The 14,995-nt window shown below is 39.7% G+C and overlaps 1 protein-coding gene across 1 annotated transcript in view; it reads right to left on the reverse strand.

The window, feature by feature from the left end:
- The window catches only part of SYNJ2 (synaptojanin 2), a gene marked incomplete at both ends in the record, with an annotated part of 66,093 nt that extends 51,599 nt beyond the window's left edge, over nt 1–14,494 (reverse strand). Inside the window, 2 exons of the mRNA XM_080341212.1 lie at nt 5,892–5,978; nt 14,374–14,494. Coding sequence (XP_080197338.1) covers nt 5,892–5,978; nt 14,374–14,494 — 208 coding nt within the window. The remainder of the gene's footprint in view (nt 1–5,891; nt 5,979–14,373) is intronic.
- Nucleotides 14,495–14,995: the final 501 nt, after the last annotated feature.

Genomic DNA, 14,995 nt, shown 5'->3' on the forward strand with positions numbered 1-14,995 from the left:
AGCTTTTCACCCTTTTAGAACCTCACACAGCAAAATTAACGCTACCTAAACATTACTCTGCTATTCATCTTTTCATCATGTCTCCACTGAGGTCTACGAAATTACCCACCACTAAGCTATACAGAGTGAAACAAAGCTTCCCCATCCTCCCTTCTTTGCCAGCAACATGGGTTTATGTCTGCGAATCTCTTCATTCAATCTCAAACATTTTTTTCTCACACTTCAACAGAATCACAGAATGGCTGGGGTTGGAATGGACCTCTGGAGATCATCTAGTCCAACCCACCTGCTAAAGCAGGTTCGCCCAGAGCAGATGTAGGAATGTGTCCAGGCGGGTCTTGAATGTCTCCAGAGAAGGAGACTCCACAACCTCTGTGGGCAGCCTGTTCCAGTGCTCTGTCACCCTCAACCCAGGCTGTCAATGTTTTTAAATATATCAATAACTACATTGGAAGCATTTGTGATGGAAATGATATCTGCGCTACCTCCACTCATGCTTTCACTTGGGCATTGTGTCAGACTGAAAATGCTATTCCAAGGAATAACAAAAAAGCACTATACATCCAAATAGTACCTAATATGGCAGAAATCTAACATTACCAGACACAGGAAGAATGCTTCTGCTTATTTTCCAGTCACTGAAAGTACGATTATAATTATGGATACATTAAAGCAAAAAATCAGTCCATTTACTTCTAAATTTAAACTTTAAAATGTCAATGTGGTTTCTTTTCTGGTATGTAAGTGTCAACAAACCATACTCTTTCCTGTTGAAAATAGCTACTTAACGTGAAAAAGCTGTATCCACCACAACCCTACCTAAATGCACTTAAATTTAAGGGAAGAAATTGCTTCAACTTCTAGCAGGATGGATGCTGCTACTGGAGCAAGTAATGTTTATAAAAAGCAAAACTAAAATCAATTTTCTCCATTTCTAATAATTGCAGATACTAAGTTATTTGGTAATTATTCATTCATTGCAAGGAAAATAACATTTTTAGCTGACAAGAATTTACTGAGAAATTCTTTTAGTTCCTAAACAATTCATTTTTATTATCCCGTAAATCTCACACAAGAATGCAAGAAGTTACATTCCTGGATTCCTGATTTAGTACACCACCGCCCCCAAAAAACAAACAAACAAACCACCACGACAAATCCTTCTACCAACACAATTAAGAATTTCTGAAGGTAGGTGGATTTATGAGGCTATGGCACAAGAAAGTGAGGATTTTTAAAATTAAATTGGTTTTGCCAAGCAAAAATTGTGAAAATATCACAACTTTAATGAAAGAAATCAAATTATTCCAATCTAAACCATTCTACAATTCCATGCTGAAGATGTCCCTGCTCATTGCAGGGGGGGTTGAGCTAGACGACCTTTGAAGGTCCTTTCCAACCCGAACTATTCTGTGATTCTAAATTGAAACACCCAGACATTCCTTAAAGCTAGAAGGTATTTCCCCTTAAACTAGTCAAGACTATTCTATTAATCCCTGCAGCCTTAATTTTTCAAAACTGCAGCTCACTACCATTTCCAATTCTGTAATTATATTAAAAATACTGCTCCTTTTAAGTTTCCAGTGAAACTGTTTTTACACAAATATCACTTGACGTACCAGATTAACACCAATCACAACAAAAATATACAAGATAGTTCAGTCAAATACACGGGGCAGCATCATCAGAAAACATATTATGGGTTTACAATCTTCAGAAGGAGCTAAACAGTATCAAGGTATTTATGTTTCTTTTGTCCAGAACACCGGCAGCAACATGGAAAAAAAATACTAAAGTCCTGAAGTGAGCAGTCATCACTTAAGTGTAGCTCAAATAAGTCAGGAAGTTGAGTTTTTAAACGCTGGCAGCGCATCCTTAAGATTAAAGGCAGAATTAATGCTAAATCAATTCCCTAATGTCAGTGGCCCTGTCAGTACTACCAGTGCAGCCAGTCTATGGAGGCTCCCGGCTCCCAGGAGCATATTTGGAGTAGGAGACAAGCCAAACTCCAGTCTTATTTCTTGAAACAAGAGCCCAACAATTCTTATTAAAAAAGTAACTAATGGAAGTATACTGGGTGCAAAATTTATGGTAATTTTCCCCTGATTTCATGTGCATTATGGTAGCAGAAAGCATGTTATATTCAACTGACAGCTCCAAAGTGTGTGAATAATGAGGCCAGCGCTAAGGCAAATGAAAACCAACCTTAAAAAAAAAAAAATGAAAACTTTTACAAGTAGTTTAATGTGCTTTCCTGCTTCATATTAGCCTTTCTAAACTTTACACATAAGATTATGTGATTTAGGAACAAAAGAAGTACATTTGACAATCATATCTGTGGAAATGTCCTTCATTTCCTTAAGATGCAATCTGGAGTGTTTTAAAGAAAACTCTGAAATAATTTTAGAGCAAGAAGTGAAGTGTTCCTTACTGGTCACACTTTCTACAGCAACATATCTGTGAAAAAGGAAGAACCACCTACAGTACTAAAGAAAAAAAAAATCAAATCTTTTGGACCAAACTTTGACCTCAGATAGACAGGGAGAAGTGTTTGTTAAATGTGACCAAGATCATTATTTTGCCCCATGACTGCTATAAATCACCACAACCGTCTGTAAAGAACACTCGCGAGGAAACATAAGAAACGTTTTGCTCACAGCAATATGTGCTGAATGCCCATTGATCAGGTTGCACAAGGGGGCAGAGGATGAAGAATATCTGGCATAGAAACAAGACAAAAATAACTTGCATCCATTTTTTCCAAAAACTCTTGTGAAATCAACTGCCTTAATCCAAGTTGAACAGGAAATGCAGTTCTGGTACGTCACAGCCTACAATAATAAGCTGCAGTTTCTGTATTTAACCTGTGTACATGACTCAAGGCAATTGTTTCCCCTGCAGTTCAGGGCATGACTTCAGAGTTGCCTATTATGAGCTGCAGCGAAAAGGAGGCAACACTCAGTTCTTTTGTTCTTCTTAACCATAAATATTTCACTCGAGACTGCCTTTTCTTTTTAAAAATTAATTTGCTCCAGTTTTTGTCCAACACAGTCATGCTATTGTCTTATGTTCCCTCAGCCTGTTCCATCTCCACCCCACACATATCTCCACTTCACTTGACAGTCCACTGAAAAACTATTTGCAAGGTATTTTTGCCTCTCATCTGCCTTCAAAAATAGCAACAGAATACAGCAGAGGAGCTGATTCCAAGCAAATAGCTGAAAATCTCTAAGGAAATCTATAGCAGAATTATGAAAATAACCAAGATTTTCCAAACTACAGTTTTAGTCTCAAAGATACTCTTTCTCCCTCTTCTGAATAGAATTACACATTAGGAAAACATTCAAAAGGAATAGAAAACAGGTACTCAGTTGTCCTTTTTGCCTCCGAAACAACTTCTTTTCAACTACACGTACTATGAGCAAGAGCAAGAGTATACAAATAATCAAATGAATTCAGAGTGCCTCCCCAAATACAGCAGCTGTATTAAAATAAACAACTTATGTAATGATGGTGACAAAAATACCACTTAATATACAGACCCCTTCCTAACATCACAGTGTTTAAACCAAAAGCTGCAAAGCCAGCTCTTTTAACACTTTGCTTAAGATGTATTTACCACTGCTAGATCTTCTTTGGCAGCAAAATCTTGGCTGAGATACAGCGCAGAAACACTGTACAATTCATTCTGCTGCCATCCATCTTATAAAAGAAAGCAGAAGAACTTAGTGAGTCATGTTAACAGACATAAGTACATAGAAGTGAGGGTTATTACTGGTGGGAAACATTAACTTTGTGAGTCAGATTCACATATTTCATCTACTTTCTTGTGAAAAGCACACTCTGCTTTGGCAGGCATACAATGTGATTTATTTGGATTCCTAAGTAGTTGTATTTAGAGATTAATTAAAGTGCTCAGAGACATCTTTCATGTCTTGAAAATAAGTCTCCCCTTCTGCTCTGCAAATATACTCTTTTAATATCCCAGTGGAATGTACTTCCACAAATATTTTCAGTTAATTTAGTACTTATGGTCCACAGGTTTCCAGTAGGAATTAAAAATACTGATACTCCTGAACAAAGTCTGCGTGATCACTCAGGAAGAGCTGGCCAATGATGCCCTTGTTTGCAGGTGCTAGAATACATTATGTAGAAAAGAAAAAAGTTACATTGCATTCCTTTCTAGTGTTAATTTTTTCTGTAAGCAATTGCTAAAGGGATAGAAGTTACTTATGTGTAGAGATGGAAGATCTAACCAAGACTAAAAAAATGGGCTCTCTCTTGAATGGTGAGGTGGCATGCAATGATCTTTGCTTTTTTAAATATGTTCAGCAGTGGAAAATGTTTGTTTACCTTTGCTTGCCATTACAGCATGACCCTCCTGACTTTTTACTCACTCACAAATAGAAGTTTGCCTCCAGCAGTTAACTTTTTTATCCAATTACCAATAAAATTTTTAATAGTCCCTTCCAAAAGAAGTCCTGTCCCAGGACATATAATTTAATGTTAGAACAAGACAGAGTTGCAATGACAGAGATCAAAGAGGAAAAAACCTCACACTTGAAGGGCACTGAAGTAAAGCAGGTATTGTTCAAATAAAAGGATGGACAGGGGAAACACAGAAATAAAAGGAGAAAAGAGAACTAACACAATTGAGTATATTTCATACTCCATTTGAAATCATTTGCCTTTTAATATGAAGGCTAAAACCAGATATATTTCGTTTCTGTGACATACAAGAAACTACCTTCATCTGTAGCTTGAAGAGCCTAAATTCAACATCTACATTCCTTTATTATTACAACAGGATTCATTACACTCCTATGAAGAAAAACAGGTCCAAGTGCCAAGAAAAACTAATCACAAGCCCTCCATTTTTCATTACATTGACAAATTGATACTAATCTCCATAGAAATTAACTAATTAACTCCACAAGAAACAAACCAAAAAAGGCCACATTCATTTAAAAAGACTGGATGGATCTACAGTTTTAAATCATGACACAGAAATATTTCAGATTGCAGTCACAACTTCAGGTCAATCTCAAGTCGTATTACTCAAGCCATAAAATGGATAGTGAGCTAAAAAAATGCATCCTTAAATCCACTGGTCTAAACACACCAGTGCTCACACCACCACTTCCTGTGGCAGATTTCTTGACCAAGCATCTTATTTAATGGAAAACAGTCATTCCTCCAAGACAAAATTGAGGCTCACTGTAAGAAGACTATGGGAAAAAGGCACATAGTGCTTTTTGTTTCAACGCATCTTTTTAATCACTGAATTTGAAGTCTGCGGGGTAAGGTACTATTACCTTCAAATCAATTACTGCAGTTGTCTTCCTAAAATATGTTATTCCCATTAACATTCCTGTAGGCAGTATAACAGCAAGTCCTTTGCTAAATCAAGATTCCCAAACCATACAGAAATTTATAGCAAAGACAATAAATAGTCCATAGTATACTAGATGAAGTCTGCTTCTGCAAATCCTAATCCACGCAAGTTACTGAATTAAAAGCAACTGGGTGTTATAGTATGGAATGGGAATCTGTAGTACTGCAGTCTCAGATGACCATGATTACTCAGTATTTAAACATGATTCCTGCCTTGGACAAATGTGGTAGGGAAAAAAAAAATGGCAATTATCTTCAGGCAGCTTAGAATGTTAGACAAAACAAAAGTGAGAAAATATCCAAAATTCTTAGACTATCATTCAGTGATATGCTTTTTGGCACGACATAGAAAAAGAAATATATCTTTTCCAGACTGTACATAACAAGGTTCAATTAGCTTCCACAAGTTAAGGAATTAGGCAACTTCAGCCACTTGTTCTTGTCATTTGGCATTGTCTGGCCATTTTATAATCTCAGTCATACAGATGATCACTTACCACATTTAAGCTGAAGCTCTCCTAAGCAACCATAAGCATCCAGGAGTTTTTCATATTGTCCTTTAATTGCATCCTTTTCTTCTGGAGCTGAAAAACAAAAGGCAGCAAACCTTAGTTTTCCAGTCTTTATCAAATTTTAAGATTGCTATAACCTCCACCAATGCTTCCCCATTGATTTTGCTCAGTAAACAAAACTACAGTAAAAGGTAGGGTTGAAACGCCATAAGAACACAGTGATTAAAAAGTGATGGGACAGAAATGCAAAGCCCCTCCATATACCATCCTAGCAGAAGGAAGGGGACTAACTACCCTTCCAAATAATATGATCATTAGTGATGTTCTTGTTCTACAGAACAGGTGCCACATCAGACTCAGAATAAGTAAAGTAATATACAGGCACATGTAAACTTTACACCCTTCTAAAACGACAAAAATAATAATTTGTGTAGCCACAAGCTAAAATATGTCTCTTTTCCTAATGTGCAAAAAGAGGTACTTTCTGTTTGCAGATTCTCATAGTCTAATTTCAGACGGGATCAGAATTTTTTTATGCAAGATAACATAATTTGATGTAGACACAACATGAGATGTTGATTTCAAGAGAAATTAAACTTATATTTTAGTGAAGTAAGAATTAGCTGTTTAAAAATAAATAAATGGTCAGATGCTAATGTAAGATTTGTGTATTTCTGCAACAACAGACTTCAATGGGCGCAAACTGAACATTTAGATATTAAACCAGAACATGGCCCAAACTTGTCACTGGTTACTTTAAAGTAAAACCAAAGTACTTCCTGAATGAGCAAGTCTGTGTTTTGTACATAATTCCTAATGAGGAGTAAAGTTAGACTCATGAATGAGGAAAACAGGCTGTGACTCTCTAATGTCCATTTACTTCTCAAACCACAGATAAACATAAAAAGGAAACTGGAACTGCTTGCAATGGATGATAGAACAGGAGAGGAAGGAGAGGAAGGAGAGGAAGGAGAGGAAGGAGAGGAAGGAGAGGAAGGAGAGGAAGGAGAGGAAGGAGAGGAAGGAGAGGAAGGAGAGGAAGGAGAGGAAGGAGAGGAGAAAGAGACTTCATAAATCTCAGGAGGCACATAGCTCAGTGAGAAGCACGGAAAATAAATAAGTATATCTTATATTGCTGACATTCTGAAGTGAAAGAAAAGACATTTCCACTTCCACAATTCTCATGGAGTCCTTAGTAGAGGCAATACCCAAAGGAAATTAAACCACATTTGTCTCAATTTCTGCATCCATGACAAGTAAAGAAGACTTGTTAACTTTTTCCTAATTTTATTTTTTACATCAGACTTTCACAACTTACCTATTTTGCTTTCTTACAAACACTGAGTGAATTACAGTAACTAGTAAAACATTGATACAGTAACTAGTAAAACATTAATACTAATAAAACATTGATAACAATTTTTTTTTAAGACTCACTCTCAGGCTTTCCTTATGTATAATAATAAAAAGAGATTAAAAAGTGATTTTATGCTTTCTACGGCACTTTCACTAGAAAAAAGCAGCAACAACATACTGATTTTTATTAAATGTGTTATTTGCTTTAAAAGCTTATCTTCATTGTCTTTAAAATAAAAAAGAAAAATCATAAACAAAATGCTTGTACCAAAAATTCCACTTCTAGAAAGCAAGAGAGAACACCACAAACAGGAAGAGATTCAGGTCTCAAACTGATGCAGGAGCTTGCAAACTTGCAGGCTAGGCACAACCTGAAAGATTTCAAGAGACATCTTGAAAGGACAATAATACTCTTCAAAATAGAGTTACAGCTTAGAAAGCTGGCTGTTAAAGTGTCTGGTAAGAGCATGATCGAAAATAATGGGATTTATTTCAGTGTGGAAATAAGCAACACATAACTCATGCTGCTAATGGCAAGAAGCACCTGACACTGGCACGCACAGAAGCCACCAGAGCTTCGCAGGTCAAGCCAGCAGCACCACATCCACATCAGCTCCTGGCACAAGATTTTTCCAAACACATAAATAGATGTGTTTTGCAAGTATTGGTACAGAAATACCCTGTGCTTCTGGGCAGGTCACTGAACAGGACATTTGCCTCCACAGCAGCATCGGTCATGGCACCGGCACCAGCAGAGCTGCCTGGAAGGGAGAAGCTCTGAACACAAAGCTCCTGAAGGACTCGGGCCTGCGTGGCCACTCTTTTTGGCTGGCTAACTCCTACCACATGGCAGATTCTGTTGTTTGTTCTAGGTTTCATTTTGCTCCCTGAAGCAATTTAGACTCAGAAACCAAAAAAGCAACAAAGTGATCTTTCCTTCACCTCTCCATACGCTGTACAGCACACTCTAAGACTTCATCCTTGGACAGTCCGAGAGGGAAGGATTGAGATACATACATACATGCATACACACACACATGCAGACATACAGAGTTAATGCACAATACTGCTACAGAACTTGATGAAACTCATGAAAAAGTTTTCTACTTAGAGAAAAAGTTCAGTTTGCTAATATATAGTGCATTTGTTTACTACTTAATAATAGCTATAGGTACTAAAGTACACACAGGGATTACCAAACTCTACTAAAGCTTTCCATTAATATTTTTAGTAATCTTTCCTTACACTAAGCATATAATTGTGTATCCGCCCATCTGCAATAGTTGCCACAACTGTGTTGTGTTCGTAACAGCTTTAGAGACCTGCACACTGTCTGCATTCCTCAAGCACTTTTCTCAATATCAACTATGTAAAAGCCCCTGCTGTAAATTATATACAAGGCTGGCATGTTGCCTCAAAATTTTAACCCTTGCAAAACAAGAGGCACACAACAATTTAATGAAACTAACTTACAATAAACTCAACTAAAAGTCATCTTTTTCCATGTGTAAAATATTTCAAAACCAAAGAAAAACACCACGAAAAGACCTATAACTACATATACCACATGGACTATCCAAGTGTGACTTCCTGCCTGTAAAAGCTGCAAATTCGATTTAACGGCAAGCGGGAACTGGCCAGACATCAGCAGTTTCCTTTATTCAGCCCTTCCTTGGGACTGATGCCCCAGACTTCAACAGGAACCAAAACATTGCTCAAACAAATGGTTCCAGGAAAGGTCAGTGACCGGAGGGAGGGGGCAGAAAGGCACTGTAGTTCCAAGTCCAACACTGAAGAGCGCTTAAGAGTCTGGGACCAGGTTACAGATTCTGGCTCTCCCCTCCTTCTTAAGCCTGATTCTGGAAACATTTAGGCACCTGCTTAGGTAGGTAGCGCTATACATGTGTATTCTGAGGCATTCCTAAGTCCTTTTAGGAATACAGGTATGATGTGATGGAGTCTCAGTAGGTTGTTTCCTTTATTTGTGTTGTTCAGGTGTGAGTTTTTCCCAGAAAGAGCAAATCTATAATCAAACAGAAATTTCATACACAAGAAAAGCCAAACACATGAGAAAAAAAATATATATATAAACACTACCACCAGCATCTTACCTAGAAAAATGTCCAATGTCTGATATGATATGAGTTTAGATGATTAACTTGCCTCTAAATTCTGTTTTCTGACATCCTCAGAGAGGCCTAAACCACTTTGTTGTATTTTCATTTACTTTCATTATCTTTCATCACTAAAATCTTCCTGTTCACATTCAATCGGAGCTACACAGACATTACGCAAGTCATACTGTATTCTGAAATACCATATAGGTCAAGCAATACAGAGTTGGGAAGACCTCTGTGGTCAGAGTTACAGTTAAGAGAGTCTGGAAATTCAAAATATTATTTTCTAGAAATTGGTATTTCTGGCTGAAAACACAAACAACAAATCAAGAACGTGGCATTTTGGAGAGATCAGTTCCCTGGCTTCCTGTATTAGATTGAAAACATTTTTTTCCTAGGGAGGGACTATGTTTTCATTGCTGCATGTGTATATGTGAATATTTTTATTCACAACTAAAGAAGAATGGACTCATAAAACCACCAGGATTCTACTGGCCATCACTGTGGTCCACAGGCAGTCATGAAAATAAAAGATAAAAGAGAAGTCCCTAACTCATTTCTCTGGAGCTTGACTATTATCTTTATGTGGTTACTGTCATATATTACATATACTAACACAGAAACCTTCTGTCACTACAGACACAAAGCACCAAGAAGAATTTACACTTCACAACCACTAACAGTTTCCTAGCATAGATAACGAGTCTTGTAATGTACACTCTATATTTAAACCAATCCACCTTTCTTCTTCCATGCACTTGATTTCCATTTCAACAACAGAGGAGGAACTGTAACACAGACCTCTCCCTGTAACCTAGAGCACTGAATTTCAGCCCAAGAAATGATAGTTTGCAAGTGACTTTTGCCAGTGTAACCAAGAAAAGCAAGGCTTCTGCTACGTAGATTACTTCCACTACAAGTTTTGTAGGGAACCACAAATGGAAAAACTTTGATCACCACTAAACTACAGAAAACTTCACAAAAATTTGTAATTGGATTATTTATTTTCTTTAAATTTAAGCAAGAAGATTTAGGAATACAGATAGAGTAGGGAGATTAGCTATATAAATATCCTAGCATAAGAGTAAAAATGAGTCACGCTGTAGGGCTCGTTGTTTTGGATAGCGTATAGTGCTTAGGAATACATACACAATACATTTAAAGAAGTATTGGTGTTTGATTTCCATACCCCACTCAGTGGCATATTTATCCACTTAAATACAAAACTAAAGCTAACAGTAAACAGTGCGTGTACCTACAGGACAGAAACTGCATTTTGTACCAAAAACAAAAGAAGGTAACGAAGCTAAATAATTGCCACTTCCTGGTTTTGCATCCCGCCCCTTGCAAGGCTGTCCCTGGTTTCACTCAGCCACATCAGAGAACAACATACGTACCTGGGGCTGCAGCTGCCGAAGCGCCTCTGCAGTGTACACACCCCTTAGTTCTATCTAAGTTTGTCTCTATTGTCACTAGTAAAGGCTTACTTCCCAGATCTGCGGGTGAAATTCTGGAGGAAAAACTTCAGCTGTATTTGCAACAACATGCAGCATTGTATCAGCTTTGCATTTCAGTAATTTCAAAAGCCCATGGTCATTTGGGATCCACTGTAACAGTTGTTGTAACATCCTTTAACAAAAGTAATTGCAGAACCAAAGTGCTTACAAAAAAAAATAAAAAGAAAAAATTCTGTGCAGCCTTTGGGTCTGCCCTTGCAAAAACATATTTCTAGGTTGAATTTCAATAGCAGACCACTCCTGTTGACATCATGTCACTGAGATTACCTACTATAAGGAAGTGTAGTTCAGTGACTGACTTGACAGCAGTTGGGAACTGCTTTGTGCAGTTCACTTCATCTATAAACCACTAAAAACTGTAATATGTTAAAAGTAGGAACAGCATTTGTATCTATACTCCTTTTTGCACAAGCAAAAACTCCTAAATCAATGACAATTTTTCTATACCCTTCACAACTCTGAGTTTCTTCCATAAAATCTAATTATTGATGTTCTAGTTCAGAGCATTCCTGGAAGAACTGTTCCAGGCTGTCACCCATCCTTCTGAAGCTTCAGGGTTGCCAGTGCCAAAAAAAACCTCTTGCAGAATGTGCTGTTAAATTCAAAAGAGCGAGTTTTACCCTCCACTCTACAGTGACATCATGAGAAGAGGAAGAAAAACTCTCATCTTCAAAAATACTATGTAATTTATGACAGAACAGAAAACTGTTCTGTTCATATTATGTCGCTATGCAGATTAACTTAAGATGTTTGGGGTTACGTAGCTACATTTCCCACTGTGATTTCTGATTCCTTGATTTTTTCCAAAAGTTTCTTAAGTTAGGCTTCCATTGCAGCCTGAGCGTTCTCATTTTATAAACTGCTCACATTCCAGACAATTAGAGATCTCCGTAATACTTTCCCAATACCAATATCAAATGTGTCAATTTTTTTCAAGTTAAAAGTATTAGATCTCTATATGCCATAAGGAAATTCTGAAATACAACCAGTTTCCAACTACAATTGTCATAATGGTCTTTATAATGTATTGAGACAGGGAGAAGTATAAAGTCAACCATTCACAAGACAGTATCAAATTTTTGGTTTACATATTTGAAAGCGTTTGTTTTAATTATTAATTTGCCAGAGGTTTATGGCCTGTATGGGCACCACGCTTAAACAAGTGTGTGGTTTTTTAGACTTGTTTTTTGTAACGCCATTTCTTCTAGATGGATTCTCACTCCCTTACACCATTTGAACTAGGTTAAATTCAACAGTTAAGTTTCTTCCAGTACAGAAGTATTACAGAAGTAACTGAATTTTTTAAAAAATTGAGATGCCATGCCTGATCAAGGGCAAAGAGACGTGGTAATTATGGAAAAAGAATAACAAGCAACAACTAAAATTTGTTCTCCGGCCTTCATTGTCCATCCATGATTATTCCTCTCCATGATTCTATTGGCACAAGGCTGCTGTTGCAAAACTGCACAGTGTTGTACAACTTAAGTGCTGCAGGTATACAGATCTGCTTTTGTTTAGTGTGGAAGTTTGCATAAGGCACAGTTGCATAATTCCTCCTCACCACAGGCATGCAATTTTTTAAGAACTTTGTTTTAGAAACGGAAAATTAGACAGAGAAGCCAAAATTAACACAATCCTAGGGCTAGTATATATGAAACCACACATACAGAAAACACTAACCTTACACTGAAGAGCTTCAAGGTTAGTGACAACCTAAACACCAGTCAAACAAATCAGAATTAATGTTGTTTCTGTTGCCACCCTGGCTGCAGAGCTTGTTCTTCACAGCTTTTGTAAATTTACCATCACAATACCTACTGCTGGTTTTGCCTCCTTTTCTGGTCCCTTTTTGCATAAACAGAAGAAACAAACTAAACAGTCCCAACTGGATAAACGAGCTTTTTCCTAGGAACCAACCCAGGTGGGAAAAGATAAATAAAATGAAATAAAATTACAAAGTTAATAACATGGATTGGACTGGATGCCAACACATGCATGATTACAGTTATCTCAAGAGGCAACATCAGACTTTCAAAAGGCGACATTGGAGATATGACAAACAGGCTTTTACATGTGCTATACAGATTGCTACTTCAAAATTCTTCCAACACATATTTTAAGAGAGACTATATAAATTCTCTAATCATTTTTAGGTATAGCAATTCAAATGGGGATAGCAACACTGAGGGAGAAAAATCTACTCTAAGTTGATAATTGCCTTCATTAGTGAGACCTTTCCAACTCCTGGTCATACAAATGGCTTGGAGTCAGCTAGATGAAAACTGGTCTCTCTATTTTATTCATGCACATTTGCTTTAGGCAGTGGAACTGCTTTAGATTTGTATCAGAATAATGAAACACAGACCAAAACCCACTGATATCAATGAAAAGCTTTCATGTAAACAGGCTTTTGAATCTGGGAAAGTGAGTAAAATGTTGCTCAGTACTACCAGACTTTTCACTTTGTCAGTTCATTGAAAATTGACACAAAAAAACCCTAGAAAAATGTAACACATTCACATGCACTATTACAAATTAATTTAACAAGAAACTGAACCCCTAAAGTATTACACAATACAAAATTCCAATAAAATTGTGGTTTTTTAAAAGACACAATAACCACGATACAGTGTGGCAATAACAGATCTTTATCACAAGTCAAAATTTTTTCCATTACTGGAACTGTTCTCATGAAAATCAGCTGCCACCTGATGACCTTTTTGGCTTTCTTCATTCATAAAATCCCTAACACCTAAAAATTAAGCATTTTAGTTTGGATATCTTGTCACTGTACATCACGGAAGATTCATCTCAGAGGGCCCGATTCTGGGCTGACACTGTGATTGACACTGCCCAAAACACAACATACATCAAATTCTTACTACGAAGATTTGACAGTTTAAGCCTTCCACTTTTCTTTCGAGCTGCTTGAATACGGGCTCCAACAACACTGCAAACAGCGGCATGATCGCAGGAACAGGTTAGTATTATAATTATTATTCCCCATGCCGAGACCCCGTGGCCACCAGCCAAGCAAGTGGCTGTTGCCGCTCCTTCCACCTGGGCCCTTGGTGAGTAGGCTAAAGGCAACCAGAGTAGAAAACGGGCCGGTCGGACGTGGCTCGGGCCTGGGCTCACACAGGGAGGAGATGCTGGGCAACCCTCCGAGCACGGCAGGGCACCGGGGGTCAACAAGTGGGCAGGCCTGCAGGGCCACGCTGGACGCCGAGGTTTGAAATGAGGTAGGCGCGTTCCCTAAGGTCAGTGTCTGTGATTTCCCCTTCCCCTCTCCCTGCCACAGGGGAAAGTGCCCCAAGCCTCCCGGGCACCAGGCGCTGCCCCCGCACCCCGGCACCCTCCGCCAGCCCCACACGAGTCCCGCAGGCACCACAGAGGCGCCCGCCGCGCACCCGCACACGCGCCACCTCCCCACACGCCCCGCGCGGGAAACCGCCCGGCCCGGCCCGGGGCACTTACTGAGCGCCGCCACGGTGCCGGCCTCCAGCAACAGGCAGTCCTGCCGGGTGCGCGCCTCCAGCAGGGCGCTCGGGCCCGGCTCCTGCTTCCAGAGCAGCCGCAGCGCTTTGCTGAGAGCCATGGGAGCCGCCGGTCGCAGGCAGGAGAGAGCGGGGGTTGCCGGCGAATGGGGGTTGCGACCCCCTGCGCGGGTGGCAAAGGAGCTTCCGGGGGGCCGCCAGCAGCCCTGCGCCCCTACCGGGGCTCGTCCGAGCGCGGGGTCCCCGCTCCGAGCAGCCCGCTTCTCTCCGGCGCCGAGAACGCCCAGAGAGGCGGGCAAGGAGGACGGACGTGTCCCCTCCCGGGAGCCGGTCACCTCAGCGGGCCTGCAAGTGCCGGTGAGGGGAGCGGAGAGGCTGCGGCTGCCGCTCCTCCGCGTCCCCCGCGGTCCCGCAGCGCCGCAGCTCCTGCTGCCTCCCCCTGGGGAGTCCCCGGGAGCGACCTCCCCTCTGCTTCCCGCTTTTCCCTTCCCACCCACGGCGCCTTCTAAACTTTCCAGTTAACTTTGTCCCTCCGGCTCCCCGGCTGCGGCTCCTCCTACGGGACAGGTACAACGCGCCGCCGGGGCGCCGCCACCCGCCCT

Source organism: Nesoenas mayeri, assembly GCF_963082525.1.
Source record: "Nesoenas mayeri genome assembly, chromosome: 3".
Classification (NCBI taxonomy): domain Eukaryota; kingdom Metazoa; phylum Chordata; class Aves; order Columbiformes; family Columbidae; genus Nesoenas; species Nesoenas mayeri.